This window comes from Otolemur garnettii, unplaced genomic scaffold (genome assembly GCF_000181295.1).
Source record: "Otolemur garnettii isolate 467f Iridium unplaced genomic scaffold, OtoGar3 scaffold00103, whole genome shotgun sequence".
NCBI lineage: Eukaryota > Metazoa > Chordata > Mammalia > Primates > Galagidae > Otolemur > Otolemur garnettii.
This window is the reverse complement of record NW_003852498.1, coordinates 4153200-4175913: the sequence shown is the minus strand read 5'-3', so window position 1 is coordinate 4175913 and position 22714 is coordinate 4153200. Positions and strand designations below refer to the sequence as shown.

The 22714-nt window shown below is 36.7% G+C and overlaps 1 protein-coding gene and 1 pseudogene across 3 annotated transcripts in view; both read right to left on the bottom strand.

The window, feature by feature from the left end:
• Positions 1-22714, bottom strand: part of TET2 (tet methylcytosine dioxygenase 2) — a 131256-nt gene that overhangs the window by 5654 nt on the left and 102888 nt on the right. For all 3 annotated transcript variants that reach the window (XM_023517032.1, XM_003796334.1, XM_023517031.1), the window contains 4 exons: positions 15648-15798; positions 12988-13077; positions 4924-5061; positions 933-1287 (listed from right to left, as the gene is read on the bottom strand). In XM_023517032.1, the coding sequence (XP_023372800.1) occupies positions 933-1287; positions 4924-5061; positions 12988-13077; positions 15648-15798 (734 nt within the window). The remainder of the gene's footprint in view (positions 1-932; positions 1288-4923; positions 5062-12987; positions 13078-15647; positions 15799-22714) is intronic.
• LOC111727393 lies at positions 10603-10769 on the bottom strand (annotated as a pseudogene).

The following is a 22714-nucleotide window of genomic DNA, read 5'->3' as shown; positions in this document are numbered from 1 at the left end:
CCTAAAGGAGGTATCGGGGTGGACAGGATTTACTTCTCTTAGTGTAAGTCAACAAGTAACAAATACTTAGCAAGCACCTTTAGCATGTTCTGAATTATTTGACTTAGTTCCTCTGAGCTTAGAAATGAGTCTGTGGGGAAATCTGGCTTTGTGATGCAAAGATAGTCGGTTCTAAGCAAACTGGTACACTAAACTTAAAGGGTATATACTTTTTCTTTTATTAGTAGTAAGGGCAATATCATCTCCAAAATTTGCATTTTTACTACTGCACGCATAAAACAAGGGGCCACGGTAAGAAAAGTAACCACTTGGCACTGACACAGGATGTTCTGTTGCTACACATTGCTGTCCTCTGTTCTGACAGGTGAAAGTTTGACAGAGTCGCATGTAGGATCCCTCCTAAGCTGCTGATTCAACCTAAGGAAAAGTAACTCACTCTCCTCCCCCTCTCTCACATGTTTTCAAACTTATTATTTCAAGAAATTGTACTGTTTGGGGTTTAAGATTAGCCTTAACACTTTGAAGTCATCTTTCAGTTTTTCTTTTCATTCTAATGTTTTGAGACCACCAATGCATTGATTTTTTTTCACTTTGGAAGAACTGAATTTGCATCATTTTTGCTACATCTTCACTGCTCCTACCAAAATTCAAGATCTGGTTACTGCACTCTTGGTTTATTACATCTGTCTCCAAATTATTAATTCCTCTACTTCTACTTTGGTTTACCTGCCACTGTCACATTAACACACATTTCCCCATGTCACCTATCTCTGCAATATCTCACTACCATCTCTGAGAGCTAAGCCTGGCCGTGGCTGCTTTAGAGAAGATTCTGGTACAAGACTAAGATGTAACCTTCCATAATTAACAATGTTCGCTTTTATTTTAAGGATCACGCAACATATACCTGCAGTGCTTCACATGAAATTTACCTGTCAAGTGTTTGGCCTGGTTTGCGTTTTCGGTCTGTTTCATACGTAAGGAGGCTGCCTTTTCCTTTTCATTCTTACTTGAGCTGCTCTCCAGAGAGGAAAGCTTTTCAGCTGCAGCTTTCTTGGCTTCTAGCTTCCTTTGTCGGCAAGTCTTGACGGGCTCTGCTAACATCCTGACTTTCCGTCGAAAAGAACTTAGGACCTGAATGGCGCCGCTGCGTTTTTTCTCCTCCTGAGCCTCTACGCTCCCAAACTCATCCACATCGGAGACTTTGTATAAAGGCAGAACGTGGAGCTGCTCATCCTCGGGTTTTCCTCCAATGTCGCGATTGTCTTCTCTGGTGAGAGTGCATACCTGGGTGGGAGGCAAGACGTCACAGCCTCGGTGACAGGCCCAGAGGAAAACGCCTGTGCGTCTTTCTCCCCCTCAGTATCTAGATTTGTGTCAGTGGCTTAGCTGGACCCGACCAGTGTGGCCTGTATGTTACTGTAAAATCGTATCTACTTGTTATTAGTGAAGATAGCATCAAAATGGTACAGGGAGATAAAGAGAAGTTCACGTCGCCCCCTCCGCCTACCACGCCTTCCTTTATAGCTCATCACTGTTACCCACTATGACACGATACATTTCTTTCTCCAAGGCAGGGTCCAACCTGTGGTCCCTGGGCTGCGTGCTGGGGGGGGGGGGACTGCTTATCTGTGGCTTTGGATATCATGAAAAGTATGCATGGACCTTTTTATAAATGTTTATTAATCAGCTTTTGTCAGTGTTTGTGTATTTAACATGTGGCCCAGGACAACTCTTTTTTTTTTCCCCCCAATATGTGGCAGGGAAAAAAAAAGGTTGGAAACCCCTGCTAAGGGAAGGACCAACACTTCCACCAAACAAAGCATCTCCTGTTTTTCCCATTCCAAATACAGATGGGAAGTATCTTCAAAAAGAGTCTAAAAGTTTCTTCTACCAAATGATCTCCTGTGTTTTAGGTAGCATCACATTTGCTTCCTCATCGCATACTTTTGTACACAAAGAAATTTCACTTCTGGCTCGGCGCCTGTAGCTCAAGTGGCTAAGGTGCCAGCCACATACACCTAAGGTGGCAGGTTCAAATCCAGCCCGGGCCCGCCAAACAACAATGATGGCTGCAACCAAAAAATGGCCAGGCGTTGTGGCGGGCACCTGTGGTCCCAGCTACTTCGTAGGCAGAGGCAGGAGACTCGCCTGAGCTCAGGAGTTGGAGGTTGCTGTGAGCTGTGGTGTCACAGTACTCTACCCAGTGGGGATAGCTTGAGGCTCTGTCTCAAAAAAAATAAAAAAATTTCACTTCTTTCCTCACTTCTGACCCCTAACTGTGTAAGAAATTCACTTACTGTTTAAGAAGTTTCCACAATGTATCAAAGTAAAAATGTACAGGGGAAATGGAGCCCTGACCTTTAGCATCAGACTCACTTCCTGCTTGAGAGACCTGGAGAATCATGAGAATGGCGTGTGAGTTGTGTGCGTGCAGGAGATGAGAAAACTGGCCTCCAAGAGAAAATGTATGTGTGGGGTGTGGCAATACCAGGCCTATGGTTACGGTAAAGATTCTCTAGATTCCAAAGGTCTCGTGATGCTGGAGGCAGAGGTTGTGCTCCAGGTTTTTGCAAAACCAAAGGTGGAGACATTCTGTCTGATCTTATCCATGTCCTCCTCCTTAATTGGTGCTAATGTTAAAAGCAAGCAGCTTTCCTCTGCTTCTTCCCCTTTTATAAACATGGACCCCAGGTTACTCGGGAGGGCTCCTCCCAGGGTTCCTCAGCCCCCCAACCTAGACTTCGTGTCAAGCCTCTTCATTTCTCATGCCAAGACCCTCTCATCTGGTGACCACAAACCCCTTCAAAAACGTAAAAAGGTTCCAAGTTGTAGATTCTAACTTAGTCTTAAGCTTTCTTTTCTCTCCTTTCTGTACTCTGTCAAACCTAATTCACTCACTGTTTCTCTTGTGAAGTATCACCCTATTCATGTGGGTACCCTGAAAGGGGAGGGAAAAGCGACTTTTGTTGCTCTGATACTTTCATAGTACTTTTTTCTTTTGTTAGGCACAATTATATTGGTTTTGAAGAAAGACACATATATATGTGTTTTTATATGTGTCTCTTATATATATTTTAGATATATATGTGTTATATAGAGAGAGTGCTAGATAAATACATATATATTTTTAATAGATGGGGTGGAGCACAGTGGCACAATCATAGCTCATTGCAGACTACAGTTCCTGGGCTCAAGGGATCCATCTGGCTCAACCTCTTGAGTAGATGGTACTACAGGTGCACACTGCTGGCTAATTTAAAAAAAAACAAAAAACAAATATATATATGTATTTATATATATATAGAAATGGGGTCTCCTTGCCCAGACTGGTCTCAAATTCCTGGCCTCCAGTGATCCTCCTGCCTTTCTACTCTCAATGTTGAGATTACAGGCATGAGCCACTGTGCCTCACCTGGTTGTTTGTGATCAATGGGAAAATGTGACCTAAAGCACAAGGTAATATAAAATCTATAGAAGACATCATGGAAAGGAATGTGATCACAGTAACTGACCTTTATAAATAATTTTAACATGAAATGGTATTATAATGAGTTTGCCACTTCCTGTACACACCAGTCTTCCAGATGTATGTCTCTGAGCAATGTGTTACCTTTCCCCATCCATGCTTAACTCTGCTGAGTTCTCATCTAACGCTTCCTTCCATTTTACTTCACACATCCTGTGCTCTATCAGAGGCAAATTCCCCTTGATACTGACCATCTTCCAGCTCCTGGTCAGCTTGCTGGGATGCAGCCTACTTATCATGAGACCCACTACAGCTCCAGCTATCACTTATTTCTTCAGTGATGAGCGGTGCTGATTAATGTGTGGTTAGTGATGAGTTCAGATGTTAGGGGGTTGGGAGGCCTTGCATTTGCTCCCAGCAAACTAGGGCCTGTGGCTAATCTGCCTCACAGCTTGTGTGTGTAAGGCCAGCAACCAAAAATGGTTTTTATGTTTTCAAGGTTTTTTTTTTTTTTTTAAAAGCCACAAAACAAAGAACATGAATGTAAGAGAGATCCTCTATGGCCTGCAAAGCCTAAGATGTAAGGCTTCCTTGCCCTTTATAGGACAGTTTTCCAATCTCTTATCTAGACCAATTAAACCAATACTTTTTTTGCTTCCTGTTGAAAACTTCGCTCCACCTTCAAATTATTTTGGCTATTATCTATTATCTCCCCGAATTATTATTTTCTATTCCAGAAAATGATTTTAATGATTGGCATTTATTTTTCATCTTGAATCTCACTGTCATCTTCCTTAACTCTACCTAAACCATGTTGATGACTCATTAGGCTGATTATAGTTTCTTCATCTGAACTTTTTCATTCTTATCTCCACTCTGGAGCATTCCTTTACATGCAAGGCAACACCCCGGACTTCATCACTATGGAACATTGCTCCACCCCAAGACCTTACATATTTTCTCCCAGCACCGTGGCCTCCAATTACAAGACCAGTCTCGTTTACTCCATGAACAATGTCCTCAGGCTCTTCTGCACATGTTACTGTGACGATGATGTCATTTGCGCTGCTCTCTGCAAGGTGAGACGGTACCTTGGCTTTTTGTTTGTTTCTATTGCTGTTGGGTGGGTTTGTTTGTTTTTTGTTTTCTTGGCTAAACCTACCAGGCAAAACTGACACGAGTGCTGCTCACTGCATGATTAGTGATGATTTCAGCTGGAAGACAACTGTAACCAGCAGTGCAGTCATGAGCACTAAAAATTTCCATGATTCTCACATGCTTGTTAGGGCTGTTACGAATGTGTCAACAACCTACTATAAGAGTGCTAGTTATGCTACAGAAGGTCGCCTTGCAACAGCTATCATTCACGAAGACAGTGTTGTTCAGTGATACCTATAGAGAACATTCATAACTTCCAGCCCTCCACTCTCCGAGCTGTCCTCCGCTCCACTTACCAAGGTGCTGCCATTCTGCATGTTGTGCAAGTCCCTGTGGGCGTGAGCACAGAAGTCCAAACACGCAGTGACCCCTGAGAACGGACGGCCTTCCTTCAGACCCAGACGGCACTCTGGTGCTCTGTGTTCATATTCAATCTGAAAAAGAAAAGTGTGTGTGAACGCTGTTAGTTTTACACTTAGACAAAAAGACTCATTAGTATTCAGACTATTTCGAGCTTTCAAGAAATATTTTGTGCTTTATATCTAGGAACAAAATGGGATGACACAAAGCACAGCAGATACTCTTGACATGATAAAGCTTGTACAGTGTTATCAAGGTATAAATGACACACATTAAACAGCATCTATTTATAATACACTATTTGAATTCTGATATGTGTACATATCTATAAAACTCCAAACAAAATCTAATTTGTCTAATTTATTGGCATAAAGTTACTGGTAATATGCTTTTATTCTTCCAATGTCTGTAGGATCTTTGGCAGTATCGCATCAATAATTCTTGATTTTATTTGTTCCTTTTCTTTTTTGTCCTGACAATATTGTCTTAAGAGTATGACCTTTTGGTTTCACTCACTTATTGCCATTTTTCCTGTATTTTACCTCGCTGATTGTCATTCTTTTTATTTTTTCCTTTCTTCTGCTTTTTAGGACTTGCTCTTTTTCAAGATTCTTGGGGGTGGAAGCCTAGATTATTGGCTTAAAAATTTACATTTTTCTAATGCTATACATATCTGTTTAAACTGCCTCCCACAAATTTTAATGCCATTTCTTGTTTTCATAAAGTTCAAAGTACTTTATAATTTCCTGTATGATTTTTTTTCCTTTGACCCATGTCATTTAGAAGCATTTCAGTCACCTTCCAGGTATTTGGATATGTTGTAGGTATCTTTGTGGTTGTAGGTATCTTTTTTTTTAAATTTCATTTCATTGTGGTTAGAGAATACATTTGATGCTTTTAAAATTTACTAATATATATTTTTTCTGTTACTTATTTTATGAAACAATATAATCTTAGTAAACCACCCTTGTGCACTGGACTATAATGCTAATTTTGTTGTTGGGTGGGAGTTTTGTGTCAATTAGATCAAGTTGGTTAAAAGTGCTGAGTCTTCTATTTCCTTACTGATTTTTTGTCTACTTATTATAATTCAGAGTTGTGTTAAAATCTAATTGTGTATCTTTCTTTTTTTTTAGTTCTATCAGTTTTTGTTTCATAACTGTTAAATTTCTGTTATTAGGTGCACAAATATTTAGCATTATCATGTTCTTTCAATGAAGTGACCCATCATTATTAAATGACCACCTTTAATTTTATAAGGTCCTTTGGTATCGGTCTACTTTGTTTGCTATTAATAGTCATTCCACCTTCCTTTTGATTGATGTGGTTTTCCTGGGTTTTGCTTTTTTAATTTAATAACATAAGCTCTGCCTTTTATTTTGGGGTGTTAAAAAGAATTTACATTTAATGTAGTTATTGATGGTGTTGGGTTTATGTAAACCATCTTGCTGCCTGTTTTGTTTTTTTCCTTTTTTCCCCATATTCTTTTTTAAAAACTTTTTTGGATTCATTCCATTTTTTACTGGCTGATTAGCTATATATGTGTGTGTGTATATATTATATATATATATATATATTTTTTTTTTTTTTTTTTGTAGAGACAGAGTCTTTGTCACCTTCGGTAGAGTGCCATGGCATCACACAGATCACAGCAACCTCCAACTCCTGGGCCTAGGTGGTTCTCTTGCCTCAGCCTCCCGAGTAGCTGGGACTACAGGTGCCCCCTACAACGCCTGGCTATTTTTTTTGTTGCAGTTTGGCTAGGGCTGGGTTTGAACCCACCACCCTTGGTATATGGGGCCAGCGCCCTACCCATTGAGCCACAGGCGCCGCCCAGCTGTATGCTTTTTAAAGTGGTACTTGCCTTAAGGTTTCCAGTGTACTGTTTAACTTCTCACAGCCCACAGCCAGGTACTACATCAGGCCATATATAGTTTAAGAACTTAACAACAGCACATTTCAATTCCCTGGCCTCTAAGCTACTTCCACATATTTTAAATCTCAAAGTGCATTGTTATCTATCAAAGACACCTAAAAAAGTAAAGTCTTTCTTTCATTGGTTATAGGTTTCTGAGTTGATCATTTTTTTCTTTTGTCCCCCTTATGTATGTAAAGATTTTTCTCCTAAATCTTCTTTCCTGCCATTTTCTGCATGAAGTTTCCCATCATTTTTCCTCAATATATATGCTGTCTCTCTTTTTTCATTTACTTTTCAGACTTATTGTAAGCAAAATGATTATGTCTTTATATAGTTTTCCTCATGTCTTTCATGTTATGTTTCTACTGGGGGTTTGCTAAACTTCTGGGACCTATGGGCTTATCATTTTGAACAAATTTTTAAAAACTTTGACTGTTATTTTTAAAAGTATTTTTCTGTCTCCTATCTTCTAAAATTCCAATTACATATATGTTAGTGTGAAAATATTCTATGCATTTTTGATCTATTCAGTTTTTTTCAGTTTTGTTTTTTCTCTATGTGGGATTTTTTTCTATCTTATATTTCCTTGCCATGCTCATGCTTTTCTCTGACTTTCTGTGCACATGGAATATGATAACCATTTCTGGGACCCTTTCTACATATTTCTTTCTTTTTTTTTGGAGACAGAGTCTCACTATGTCACCCTCCATAGAGTGCCGTGCTATCACAGCTCACAGCAACCTCAAACTCTTGGGCTTACGCAGTTCTCTCGCCTCAGCCTCCCAAGTAGCTGGGACTACAGGCGCCAGTCTGTTGTTGTTGTCATTGTTGTTTGGCAGACCCAGGATAGGCTCGAACCTACAGCTGCTGAGCTATAGGCACCGAGCCCCTTTCTACGTATTTGATTACCTATGACACTTCTGGGACTATTGCTGTTGGTTCTTCCCCTCACCCTCATATATTTTCTTGTTTCTTTGTATGCTTTGTATTTTTTGAAGGGGTGCTAGATATTATAAATTTTACCTTTTGTTTGTTAGAATTTTTTTCCCCCAGTATTTGTTCTGGGATGCTATTAAATTACTTAGAATTACTTTTGTCTTGATTTTAAACATTTTAAAATGGTACCAGAATAGCCAAATCTACTCTACAATTCTGAATAATCTACTTGATAGCTTATATATTACGAGGTCTCACTCTGTCTGGCTGGCATGAGTAACAAGTATTCTGGGTCCTGCTTGAGACCTGCTTCTTTGGTGGCTTGCTACAGCCTTGGTAGTTTTTTTACATGCAAGCACTGTTCAGGATTAAGCAGAATACTTTAGCACAGTGGTTCTCAACCTGTGGGTTGTGACCCATAGGAACTGTATTAAAGGGCCATGGCATTAGGAAGGTTGAGAACCACTGCTGTAGCAGAACCCTCTGCAGATCTCTGGAGCTCTTCGCAACAAAGCTCTCTCCTTTCTGGTATTTTAAATTGTGAATTCTAGCCATCTTGACCTTTCCAAATTCTGAATTCTGTCTCCTTAATGCAGAGATAATCCTGGCTGTGTTTTGGTTCCTATCTGTTCAAAAAGTGAGCTGGAACAATGATAAGTTCATCATTTTATTCTCCTTCTCTGGTATCATTGTTTCTTTTCTTTCTGAGTGTTCTAAACCATTGTTTCATATATTTTGTCAGTTTTATTCTTACATGTGTGGAGGTAAATTCAGCCCGTTACCTCATCATGGCTAGAAGGTGAACTTGTTGGAAGACAAACTTACCTCATGATAAAGTTTTCCATGGATTAATGTCATTTCCTATTGGGTTTATATGTACCGTAAATTATATATCTAATCTTATAAGACGCTGTTAAAAGGACAGTGAAGATATTGACCACTCTGTTTTATGACTATGTGGCTTATGACTATTTAGTCCATGCTGTGGTCTAGTTAGCTTTATTCTGTTCTTTGAAGAAAAATAAATATACAATCAGTGATTAGACTTATGCTGTCTCATAAGAAATGCCACACAGAACCTGTGACTGCACTACTAGAAGTCTATCTCCAGGTCTGGAAGACAGTTTTAAATGCTTAGCTTTCTGATGATCTAAAGTTGTGCTGCTCAATGTGGTAGCCACTAGCCACATGTAGCTATGTAAATTTAAATTAATGTTTTAAGCAAATCAGCTCAACTGCATTAGCCCCATATCAACTGTTCAATAATCTTATGTGGCCAGTGGCTATTGTTCTGAACAGTAAAGACAGAGAATGTTTCCATCATCATAGAAAGCTCTCTCAGACAGCATTTGTCTAAAATGTCATCTCCACATGTAATGAATAGCACAGGATTCTGAGGTTCAACCCTGCTATTTCAGGTCTGAAGTTTAGTTATAAGACAACTATAGGAAGACACACCAGGTATGTTTACTGGATAGACATGAAGAAAGGGCATTTAAATTGAGAAACTCTGGATTCTTAATTCTATGAACATGACAGAAGAAATGCTGACTTTATAAAATCAAGGAATAAAGCAAGGACGGGTACTCAGACGTGAAAAATAGAGATATTTACCTGGGGAAAGTAGGTAAAGATCAAACAATAGGTTTTATGATACCACCCATAATATCAAATGAACTTCCCATATACTGTGTGGAAAGATCGTGTGGCTATTATTTAGCTGTCAAAAGCATATTAGCACAGTTGACCTTTATCAACAGTACCTACCAATAAAATACCTATTCAAAACAGCTTATCCATTCACAATCGTTAATTGACGTAATTTATCTAGACATTCTATCTATACATATGGGTGTTTATTCTCATTTAAGTATTGAGACACATTAGGGTTTACATCTAATCATCTTGTAACTTAAAAAATTTGGATGCCTTTATGTTTTGGGTGTGGGTTCAGGAAATGTATAAAATAGTTTATTCAAAGATAAAACGTGAGAGGATTGAATATATTAAATAAATGCTTAGAAAATACAGTGCGTATGGGACAGTCTACAGTGATCATCAAAGGAGTAAAAAGAACATCTGTGTTCCTTTCCTTTCCCCAAGTAAAGCTATCTGATTAACAGCAAGTTATGAAAACTGTATTTAATAGACAGTAGTCAATCTTTAAATCTAGCAACATAGACTCTATCGCCCCCTCACCCTCCCAAAAAAGACTCAATAACATATTTAACAGACTCAATAGTTATTGAATCTTTGTGTGTAGGGGGAGAGATAGAATCTCACTTTGTCACTCTTAGTAGAGTACCATGGTGTCATAGCTCACAGCAACCTCAAACTCTTGGGCTGAAGTAATTCTCTTGCCTCAGCCTCCTGTGAATTGATTTTCTTTCTCTTTTTTCTTTCTTTTTTTTTTTTTTTTTTTTTTTTGAGTCTTGCTCAGTTATCTACGCTGAAGTAAAGCAGCACAATCATAGCTCACTGCAGCCTTAACTCCTGGCCTCAAGTGATCTTCCTTTCTCAGCCTTCTGTCCCAAGTAGCTGGGACTACCTGTACATGCTACCACACCCGGCTAACTTTTCTTATGTCGTTTGGAAATGGAGTCTTGCTATGTTGCCCAGGCTAGTCTTGAACACCTGGTCTCAAGAGATCCTCCTACCTTGGCCTCCCAAAGAGCTGAGATTACAGGACTGAATCACCATGCCCAGTACATTTCCTTATTTTTATAGCTTGATTTATTATAGTATTTCTTGCCTAGAAAATAAAGTTTTACACTTTCCTGTGATGCTAACTAAAATAGGTAAAGTAGTAAAATAATCCCACTATATTAATGGCATTAATCCCACTATATTAATAGCATTTAAAACAACCTTGATAGCTATTTATACACATTTCTACACTTGATCTTAGCCAAAAGGCCGAGAAGCGATATTTATACACATTTCTAAAAACTCGTGACACAAAACAACCTACAAACAGACCATCATTTAATTCACCTCTATCATTCTTACCAAAAACAAACCAAAGAAACCAGTTGAGTTTGTAGGAGAAGTGTTAAAAATCCACACTGGAAAAGACTAGCTAAATCGTTATCTATCTTCTGATTGGGATTAGTCCTACATCTATGTCTACGAGTAAGCTAATGTAATTTCATAGCGTTAGTAATATCAGGTAAATGGCAGAGTCGTATGAGTACTCCGCTCTGGATGCCTTCTCACCCTCTCCAGCTTCCCTCCATCTCCCTGTCTCCCACATTCTCTAAATCTTTAACCTCTCCTACCCCATTTCTTCCACTCTCACAGTACTTCATTGACTTTTTTCCTCCTCCCATGCCTCTACTCTGAAAAATTGCATCCGTTCCTACGTATTCAACTTCAACCCTTTCTTGCATTTTGCTGACCCCCATATCTACAATGTTAACCTGATTTTTCTCCCAATTCTCCAAGTACATCAAACCTAGGATATAAAAAAAAAATTTTAATATCTTCCCTCCTTCCCCAAAGTTACTAATTCTTACTGGTTCCTGATACTAATTAATAGAACCGCTCGTCCAAACCAGAAATCTGTTGGCTCCTCAAATTCTCTTTCGTTCATCCTTACATCCAATTAGTTACCAAGTCCTCTAGGTTCCACCTCAAATATTTCACACACTTATTTCCTTTTCTCTACCACCCCTGCCATTTCTGTAAGACCTTAGAATCTCTTGCCTACTGATGGCAATACTTTCCTCCTGTCTCTAATCTTACACTGATCTAAGTTATACTTCCTTTACTTGGCTCATTGTGTGGCCTTTTTAAAATAAAAGTTAAATCCCTTCACTCTCCCTGCACCCCTTCCACACACATTCTTGAAACAACCCAATGGTTACCTATAGGTTAAAGTTCAAATATCTTTACTTGGCATCCAAGACCATTTGTTTTTTTGTTTTCTTTGTTTTATTTATTTATTTTTATTTATTATTTATTTTATTTATTTTGAGTCTCACTTTGTTGCCCCTGGCATCACAGCTCACAGCTCACAGCAACCTCAAACTCTTGGGTTCAAGAGATCCTCTTGCCTCAGCCTCCCAAGTAGCTGGGACTATAGGTGCCTGCCACAACACCCAGCTATTTTTTAGAGATGAAGTCTCACTCTTGCTCAGGCTGGTCTTGAATTCCTAAGCTCAAAGCCATCTACCTCAGAGTGCTGGGATTACAGGCGTGAGCCACCGTGCCTGGCCTATCCACGGCCATTTGTGATATTACATTTCTACGTTCAGGAATAATCCTTTTGTACTCTTTCAGAAATGTGCTCATAGTTTACCCCAGCTTTTGTTGTGTTATCCTATAACTGCTGTTTTACATGTCTCTGTGTCCTCTACAGGAGGAATTCTGAAAGCAGAGAAGCTGCCCTGCTAGTCTTTCTGTTCCTAGGAACTGAACATGGTGTCTGATTTGTAGTAGGTTCTCTCTTAATGCTTTTGTTACTGAAGCAGTCTTCTGCCTTTTTTCTGAGCCATTTTCTTTTTCTTTTTTTTTTGGTTGCAGCCATCATTATTGTTTTGGTGGGCCCGGGCTGGATTTGAACCCACCACCTTAGGTGTATGTGGCTGGCGCCTTAGCCATTTGAGCCACAGGCGCTGAGCCTTGAGCTATTTTCTGATCAAATCATCTAGCTGCCTAATGAAATAGAGCCCAGGGTACAAAAGTACTATAGGGAAAAAAGGTTTTTGTTTGGTTTCTGGTTCCAATGCCAAACAAAAGACGATGATTTGGCAAAATCTGACATATCTCAACCACATTATATATATTTACAATGTAGTATACTCATATTTATAGACTTCCTAAGAAAATAGTTAATAGGTTGGAAAACTGAATTTTAATGTGATCCCCATAGTCTGTTCAGAGACAAAATTATCAATACAAAAAAAAAGGCCAGTAAATACAACAGCTTGTGACCCTTAAAAGCTCATTACTGATACCGGTAAGGACCAAGAATATGCTCTTCTGGATGGTACAATTTTTATATGCCAGAAACAGAATAATGCAATGGCTTCAACCATGTAGAAAAATAAGGGAAAATCATTGCTTCAAAAATATGAAGTACATAGATCATCAATAAAGTATAAGTAAATTGTCACAATCATTGTCAATAATTATTTAAGCTTACCTGATTATTGTATGCATCAGGTGCAAGTTTCTTGTATGTAGGTGCCATAAGAGTGGACAGGTTTTGCAAATGAGACTCCAGTTTCTCTTCCTGTATAAAATGAATAATTCTACATATTAAAAAATACTAAATCCATTTTCTCTCTATATAAGAGAAGTTATCAGATCATTCTTCCTACATAATGGGATCCAAAAGCCTTCCTTATTGAATAAGTAAAGCATCATAAAAATGTCTATTTCTAAATGAAAAGTACAGACCATATATCACCTATTTTTTGTATGCGGTATTAAATATATGCCTATTTGATTTTTTCTTTTTGTAAGAGTAACTGATTTTGTACTTTGTGTGCAGATACTTGGCACTTTATAAATACAACTTTATGTTTGGGGTAGGGTTAGGAAAATAAATCATATGGTCTTCAGAGTTCACATTTTCTACTTTCACTGTCTGATCAGCAACCAAGGAAGATGAACTATCGGAAGAATTTGTTTAGCTTACTTTGTCTATTTCCAGTATTAATATTATACATTTCTTTCTTTTTTTTTGAGACAGAGCCTCAAGCTGTTCCCCTGGGTAGAGGGTGGTGGCATCACAGCTCACAGCAACCTCCAACTCCTGGGCTCAAGCAAGTCTCCTGCCTCAGCCTCCCAAGTAGCTGGGACCACAGGCACCCGCCACAACACCTGGCTATTTTTTGGTTGCAGCCCTTGTTGTTGTTTGGCGGGCCCAGGCTGGATTCGAACCTGCCACCTTAGGTGTATGTGGCTGGTGCCTTAGCCGCTTGAGCCACAGGTGCCAAGCCAATATTATATATTTCTAATGATAGCATTTTTAAAGTTGAAATAAATGAACTCTCCATGAACTAAAAATTATTAGAAACTTCAAATATGGATTAAATTCTCAGGAATGTGGTATATATGAAAAACTTCAGAGCTTACTTGAAAGGGGAAATGCTCAGTTATACTCCTACTCTGCTCATGAAGAATGGATTTTACAATATTCTTTTTAAAACGTTAGGTAGAGATACTTGGCTGTTCCATTTATACCTACACCTAGCAGAGATGTAAATTTTAGAAGGTGAAGAAGTTTCTGAGCAGAGTACCCCTACCTAACAGAGGGAAGACTTTACCAGCTATTATCCAGATTTGGTTTATAAGAAACGTAAAGTAATAAACATGTAGCAAGTGATGGTGAAAAGCTCATAAGTGCAGAAAATTGAAATGACTGACAACATGACTATTAAATGTTCATGTTCTTATGAAAAGAAGATGTCTACCACATATAAGTAATATGTTTAATACTCAAAACAGGATCCTTTTAAAAGTCTATATCATGATTTAAAGAGTTTTTAAGCTTACTTTATTATGCTTTCATTTGCCATTATAGTTACAATTTTTTGTTTATAAGTCACATCAGTATTATCCATAGGAAAGGTGTATATTTTGATTGCATTTAAAATTTAAAAGATAATTACAAGGTGTATAGAGTAACTTAAAATGTGGTCATTTCTAAATGTGAAACAGACTGAGGCTTTCTAACAGTCATTGGTCCTACGATGGTTCGACTTCATATTTTTTGACTTTGTGATGGATTTATTGGAGTACTAAATGGATTTTTGACTTAAAACATTTTCAACTTATGATGCAATCATCATAAGTTAAGGAGATTCTGTACTCTAGGCTGCATGCTGCCCAAAAGTTAAATTTGATTTCAATTTGCAAACTGTATTTTTTTTTTTTTTGCAGTTTTTGGCTGGGGCTGGGTTTGAACCCACCACCTCTGGCATATGGGGCTGGTGCCCTACTCCTTTGAGCCACAGGTGCTGCTCCTGCAAACTGTATTTTAAGAAACATATATGCTAAGACAGGACAACAACCAGTGACTTCAATAGGAGAAATCAACATTCATTTATTTCACTGCAGATGTATATTAAAATATAAATGTGTAGGAGTGACTTGAATACACTCATTAGTGACTTTAAGTTATGTAAATCTACGGCATGTAATTGTGTCAAAAGTTCTTCTGAATGTGGCAGTCATGAACATAATTCCTATAATTCAGATTGAAAAGACAATTATCAACAGAGCAAGTGTGGTGGCTCATGCCTGTAATTCTAGAACTCTGGGAGTCAAAAGCGACTGGACTGCTTGAGCTTAGGAGTTCAAGACCAGCCTGAGCAAGAGTGAGACCCTTCTCTACTAAAAATAGAAAAACTAGCTGGGCGTTGTGGCAGGTGCCTGTAGTCCTAGCTACTTGAGAGGCTGAAGCAAGAGGATTGCTTGAGCCCAGGAGTTTGAAGTTGTTGTGAGTTATAGTGATGCCATAGCACTACCCAGGGCAACAGAGGGAGACTGACTCAAAAATAAATAAATAAATAAGTAAAGGAACAATTATCATTAATACTGTAATGACAGTCTTTTAAAACTGTGGAGTAAATAGATATAAAAGGCCATAGGTAAGAAGGGTTTGTTTCTTAAATCTTATCTGCTTTGGTGTAATATGGTTGTTATTATGCCAGCTTTATAAACTATTATGTGTGTCTACAGTATGGCTGAAATTTTCTTGATTCAATTCTGTTAGTGAGGGCTTAACAAAATATGTCCTCAATTCTCTGTATGTCTTATCTAATAAAGAGATTAGACATCAGGAAGTAAACCTACCTCTTTTGGGTCATCCCCAAGCAGCTTAAATTTCCGTGGGATCTTGCTTCTGGCAAACTTGCATCCATTATAGTACATGCTCCAGGAACAACCAAAAGAAAAGGAGGCACCACAGGTATCTGGATCCAGCCCCTGGCAGGCACATGTCCTCCTGAGAAATCAAAGGAACACATTCATGGTTGTGGATAACATTATCTAGATCGCCAGTCTCATATTCTGAGTATGTATATGCAAAATGAGTTTGAAAAGAAGTCTAATCTAACTCTGTATTAAGCTGTGGAATAAACACCCACAGAACAGAACTGTTTCAATTGACGTTAAAAAGTTATTGGAGTATAATATACAAATGGAAAATTCCACATAATTGTACAGTTTGAAAATGTTCACAAATGAAACACACCCAGGTAAATAGCACCCACACTAAGAAACAAGACATTTCCTGGCTCTTAGAATCTCCTTTCACATTTCCTCTGAGTTGCTGTCTCCCTAACAGTAACTTCTTATAGAACAGAATAGATTTGCCTATTTTTATACTTGATATATATGGGATTATAAGCTTATTTATGTCTGGCTTCTTTTTACAGCATTATAAAATGAAGATATTCATCCATATCAGTGCATGTAGTTGTACTTTATTCATTTTTATTGAGTATCATATCCCATTCTGTGAATGTGCCACAAATTAATCATTCTATAACTGATGGGCATTTCAGTGCTTTTTGGCTTTTGGTTAAAACACAGCATGGTTGTGACTTTACAGCCCTAGTCACATATTTCCTAATGAAAATAAACATACAGAGAAACCAAAATATGATAAAACCTATAAAGTGAAGTTTTCTAAATGTAGAATATAAATGTTGTAACACAATAAGAGAATGACATGAAGGCTATGTTAACCAGTTGGATGAAAATATTTCCAATTTTATATAAAACCAGCACACTGTACCCCATGACTGCATTAATGTACACAGCTATGATTTAAAAAAAACAAACACACAAAACTATTCAAGTAGTCTAATGAATTACTTTGAAATTATGTATATTGTGATATAAAGAAATCTGTTCATGTCAAAACCCAAGAATATCAATGTACGAGAAGTGAAACAAAAGTAAATACCCTTTAATCTTAAATGAATAGGAAAAAACAGTATGAAAGTATGATTTGAGTTTAAAAAAGAAACTTGTAAATTTTCTTTCTAAAAAATAATTACTTTATGTGTCTGCCACTTGAAAAAGCCTAAAGTCATGACATACATATCCGTAGTAAGAAGCACATCTAGACCCAGATTGCCATCTCCAAATATGATCTCTCATCAAAATGAACACAGATAAAAATCTCTGAAATCCACCCACTAATTTATGCTTTTGTTTCCATTTATGTCATTTGTTTACAAACTATAGTCAATTGTAACCAAATAATTAATAAGGAAAAGTTCTTTCAGGAATTCCAGCTAATAAATGCAAAAGGAATATTAGAATTAGAAATTATTATTTTACAAATGTCAGCAAAAAGGGCAGAATAAGGATCTCTGAAAATTCTCCCCTTCATAAAAGCAGTAAGAGTGCTGATAAATATTGTCAGAATCAACTTTTTCAGCAATCTGGAAATTAACAAAAGGCTTGCAGGGAGCACTTATTCAAGAAAAACAACAGAATGTCAGAAAAGTGAGCTTTAACTCTCCTCACAGCTTTACAGTAGCCTCAAACAAAACAACCCACATTTATGATGAAAGTCAGCAGCCTGGCAGCCACTGGAGGGGGCCAGATGGTTTGGATATCCTCCAAAGCCCCATTCCCAGAGAACTGGCATTAGTTGGCCTATTTGATAGTTCCCTGGAAAACCCCACCAGTAAGGTTATCTTCATTTGAACTAACTTGGAGCATACCTAGTGTAAACAGCTTTTTCCCAGGTGGCATTTCTTGAACATAAAAGAGGAACTGTTGAATACTATTACTGACTAAGGGGGTGGATAAAAGTAAAAAATGGGGTAACCAAAAAATGTTAAAAGTAAAACCTGGGAAATAAGTCTATAGGAGGCTTTGAAAAGTTCCAGTATATTCCTAGAAATTTAAAAAAGTGTGTGCATGTGTAGGACTGTATGCATGTTCACCAAAAGCATGAGAAATCCCTAACATTGAGACTCTGCACAAACAAAGAATGAAGGATAAGCAGAGTTCTCAACAGGCTTTTAGAGTTAAATGCCTACCCTAACACAGACCCCTTGGCAAAGACTGGGGAACTTATTGTTTCAGGTCCCTAAAGAATTCTGTCTGTTCATTAGCTGACCATAAAGCTAACCAATCAGAGACTTCAATTGGTACATATAACAAAGAATCAAACTTTATAACAATAGTTCAACAAAAGTCACATATAAACAGCATATAAATAATAAATTCTGAAGAGGAGGTAAAATCTGATTACCAGAGTTACAACATTATTTAAAACATCCAGTTTATAAAGTAACAGACATATAAAAGAAATTATGTCCCACATGGAGGAAGAAAAGTAGTCAATAGAAACTATTCATGAAGAAGCCCAGATGTTAGACTGCTGGACAAAGATTTGAAGTCAGCTATTTCAAGTACGCTCAAAGAACTGAAGGAAACTGTGTTTAACTAAAGTAGGAAAACAATGCCTCATTAAGTAAATGAAATAAACCCAAGAGAAAGAGATATTATAATAAAAAAATAAAACTCTGAAGCTCAAAAGTGTAACTGAAATGAAAAATTTATTAGAGGGGTTCCCCAGAAGATCGGAATGGAAGAGAGGAAAATGGGGGGAAGGAACTTAATGTAGGTCAACTGAAATTGATATTCAGTCTCATAAACAGAAAAAGGAATGAAAAAAAGTAAATAGAACCACTGAAGCCTGTGGGACACCCTAAAGCACACTAACATTTGAATAATGGGTATCTTCAAAACAGAGGAGCAAGTGGAAGATTTAAGAAAAGAAAGACTATTTGAAAAAAATAAGGCTGAAAACTTTCTAGATTTGATGAACTTTTATATATCCAAGAAACTTAATTAACTTCATGGAGCATAAATCCAGACACATTCATATATAGAACAGCATAAGCAAACTGCTAAAAGTCAATGACAAAGAATCCTGAAAGCTGTAAGAGAAAAGTAACTCATCATATTCAAGGGAGTCTCAGTAAGAATAGCAGCTGATCTCTCAGAAATAATAGAAGGAAGGGGGATGAAATATTAAGGTGTTTTTAAAAGTCAACCAAGAATTCTGTATCTAACAAATGCCCTTAAATAATGAATAAGGGCATTCATTCTCTGATAGTTTATTTTTTATCAAATAAGTGCTACAAAAAATACCATATGAATCCTTTCAGCTGAAAGAAAAGGATATTAGACAGTAACTCACATCTACCCAAAAACTTAAGGAGCATGAGTAAAAATAATTAACAGGTAAAAATTAAAGTATATATTTATTGTATTTTTCTCCTGTTTAACACAGATGCATTAAAGCAATAATGATAAGCCTGTATTAATGGGCATAAAATGTAACATGTATAATAGCACAAAGGAAAAGGGTTTGGAGCTGTACAGAAACAATTTTCTTAGACTCTTCTAATGAAGTTGTTATTACTCTAAACTAGATTATTATAAGTTGTCAATTTTAACCCCTGGGGCAACCACTAAGAAAATAACACCCACAAAAAGGTAGTAAAAGAAATGAAAAAGGAGGACAAGTGGTACACTAGAAAATATCTATTGAATACACACAAAAAATACACTAATAAAGGAATACATAAACCAAAAGACAAAAGATACAGATGCAATGGCAGACAAATGCAATTTTATCAATACTTACATTAAATATGATTAAAAGACAGAGATTGGTCAAGTGAATTTTTAAAAGATATCTAATGATATGTAGTCTACAAGAGATACACTTTAGTTTTGAACATACAAATGGTAATCAAAAGAGAGCTAGAGTAGCCACACTAATATCAGACAAAAAGACTATTCTCAACAGACACAAGCAAGTACATCTTATAAGGATAAAAGGTCAATGTGTTAAGATGTTATAATAAGTACAAACATATACACACCTAGAAATACAGCACCAAAATACATGAAGCAAATAAATGGCAGAATTAGAGGGAGAAAAAGACAATTCTATGTTCTACTTTCATTAATGCATAGAACAACTAGAAAATTAAAAAGGAAACAGAGTTGTGAAAAATACTATAAATGAACTAGGTATAACAAACTTGTTTCAAAATACATATGTCAAATTATAAAACAAGTCTAAATGAATACTGTCAAAATTGTGCAACATTATGTTATCTGATGATGACAATCAAAATTACATATGAATAACAGAAGAAAAGTTGGGTAATGAATGTGTAAAAGTAGCACATTCCTACACAAAGAATCAAGAACATAATCACAAGGGAAGTTAGATTATTTCATTTACTTTGTGGTAAATGAAAACTCAGCATACGCAAATTTTATAGAATAGAGCTAAAGCAGGGGTGGAGGGACATTCATATCTTTAAATGTCTATATTAAAAGAAAAATATTTTCAAATCAATAAACTAGCTTTCCACCTTAAACTAGAAAAAGAAGTGCCAACTAAGCCTAAAACAAGCAAAATAGAGTAAATACTAAAGTTAAAAGTGGAAATTAATGAAATAGAGAAGTAAAAACAATAGAGAAAAATCAAAGAAACTAAAAGGTACTTCTTTAAAGCTCAAGAAAATTGAAAAAAACTTTAGGTAGACTGACAACTAAAACATGAAAGAAGACTCATATCAGTAATGAAAAAGGAAACTATTATTATTGACTATGTATATATATATGAGCACTTAAATAGTGTAAAAATTTTAACTAATTAGATAACATAGGACAAATTTCAAGGACAAATTCCGTCAAAGACATAAACTACTAAAAATGGACTAAAGAAGAAACAGGAAATCCAAATACACCTATAACAAGTAAAAATATTAGTAATCAAAAGCCTCCACAGGACTTGTAGTTTCTGGTCTGCTATGGAAGAAGCTTGGAAGTTGTCATTTCATGCTAACAAGAAAAAGCCAAATAACAACAAAAAAGTCAACACTATTTACTTCGATCTTAGACATGAAATCACAGGGCAAATCACTGCCCCAAAATCAGAGAGATGGGCAGATACAAAGAATAACAACTTACTAGGGCAGAACCCTATGGGCAGAAAAGTCCATAGCAGTGATTTTCAACCAATGTGCCACAAGAGGATCTTAGAGGGATGCTGTGAAAATTTTTAAAGATCATTAATTATTTTTGAAAGAAGTTCAAAGTACATCATAAGTGTGCCGCAGAAATTTCATTATAGGTTCAAGTGTGCTATGACATTAAAAAAAAAAAAGGTTGAAAAACACTGCTCTATGGAAACAAGTGCTGTGGTAGTGAAACCTGAATTACTGCAGGCTCAGTGCAAATAACTCAGAACTAAAATTTTCAGAGGCATCTTGTCAAAGTGTGGTCCTTACACTTTACTTTTGTTACTTTTTACCTATAGGAGGCTGATGGTGTTTGCAAAATAAAAGTTAGAGAAAAATCCTTTTATACTACCATATGGGGAGGGAACAAGAAAACATTTTGAAAAATGCCACACCCTTCTCTTCTTAATAAGGTCTGCCTTCAGCAGAATCTGTTAAACCAGAGCCTAACCTAGTGGGGTTTTATAAGAACCTACTGACCTGGGGGAAGAGAAATACTCAGTACCAATTCACTGTAGCCTTACATTTGGAGAAAGGGAAATACCCAAGTCCACTACGATATTAGAGATGAAAAAGGGGACATTACTACAGACCCCATAAACATTAAAAGGATAATAAAGGAATATTATGATCAAATTTATGCCCCAAATTTAAATATCTAGATGAAATGGATTAATTCCTTGAAAGACAATCTAAATAGCCCCATACCTATCAAAGAAATTGAATAATAACTTTCTAAAACAAAAAGCATGAGGCCCACATGGGTTCACTGGTGAATTATACCAAATACTTAAAGAAGATGTACCAATTCTCTACAATCTCTTTCAGAAGACAGAAGCAGAGGATAAATATTTTGTGACTAATTCTATGAGGCCAGCATTACCTTAATGCCAAAACCAGATAAAATTTTCACAAGACGCACTTAACAAAATCTAGCACCCATTTATGCCATTCACATGATTCAAACACATAACACACACATACAAACTCTCAGGAATAGAGGGGGACTTCCTTGACTTGATAAAGAATATCTATAAAACCCTGCAGTTAACATATTTAATGCTCAAAAACTCTAAGATTTCCTGCTAAAATCAGGTCCAAGGCAAGAATATGCCTGCTACTTTTTCAATACTGCACCAGAAGTTTTAGCTAATAAGACAACAGCTAATAAGACAACAATAAGACAGGAAAAAGAAATGGAATGTGTACTGATTGGGAAGGAAGAGATCAAACTATTTTTGTTCACAAATGGCATGATCACCATGAAAATCAAAGAGCTGACAACAGCTCTTGATCTGTTAAGTAATTATAGCAATCAATGCAGAATATGAGGTTAATAATAAAAACTTTTTTGCATACTAGGAATGAACAAGTAGAATATGAGATTTAAAAATACATTATCAACTTATATTAGCACCTCCCCCAAATAAAATGTGTATGGATAAAACTAACATAATATGTACAAAGTCTATATAAGGAAAAATGCAAAACTCTAATGAACATGTCAGCAACTAAATAAAGGCAGAGATATTCCATGTTCATGGACAGGAAGACTCAATATTGATAAGATGTTGGCTATTTCCAACCTGATCTAGAAATTTAATGTAATCTCCCCACCAAAATTCCAGCAAGCTTTTATGGGGGGCTGGGGGTATATTGACAAACTGATTTTAAAGTTGATATAAAGAGGCAAAAAACCCAGAATAGCCAACTCAATATTGGGGGAAAAAAAGTGTCAGAAGACTGACACTACATCATTGAAAGATGTACTATAAAGCACAAGTGATCAAGACAGTATGGTACTGGTGAAAGACAAAACAATGGAATAGAATAGAAAGCCTAAAAACA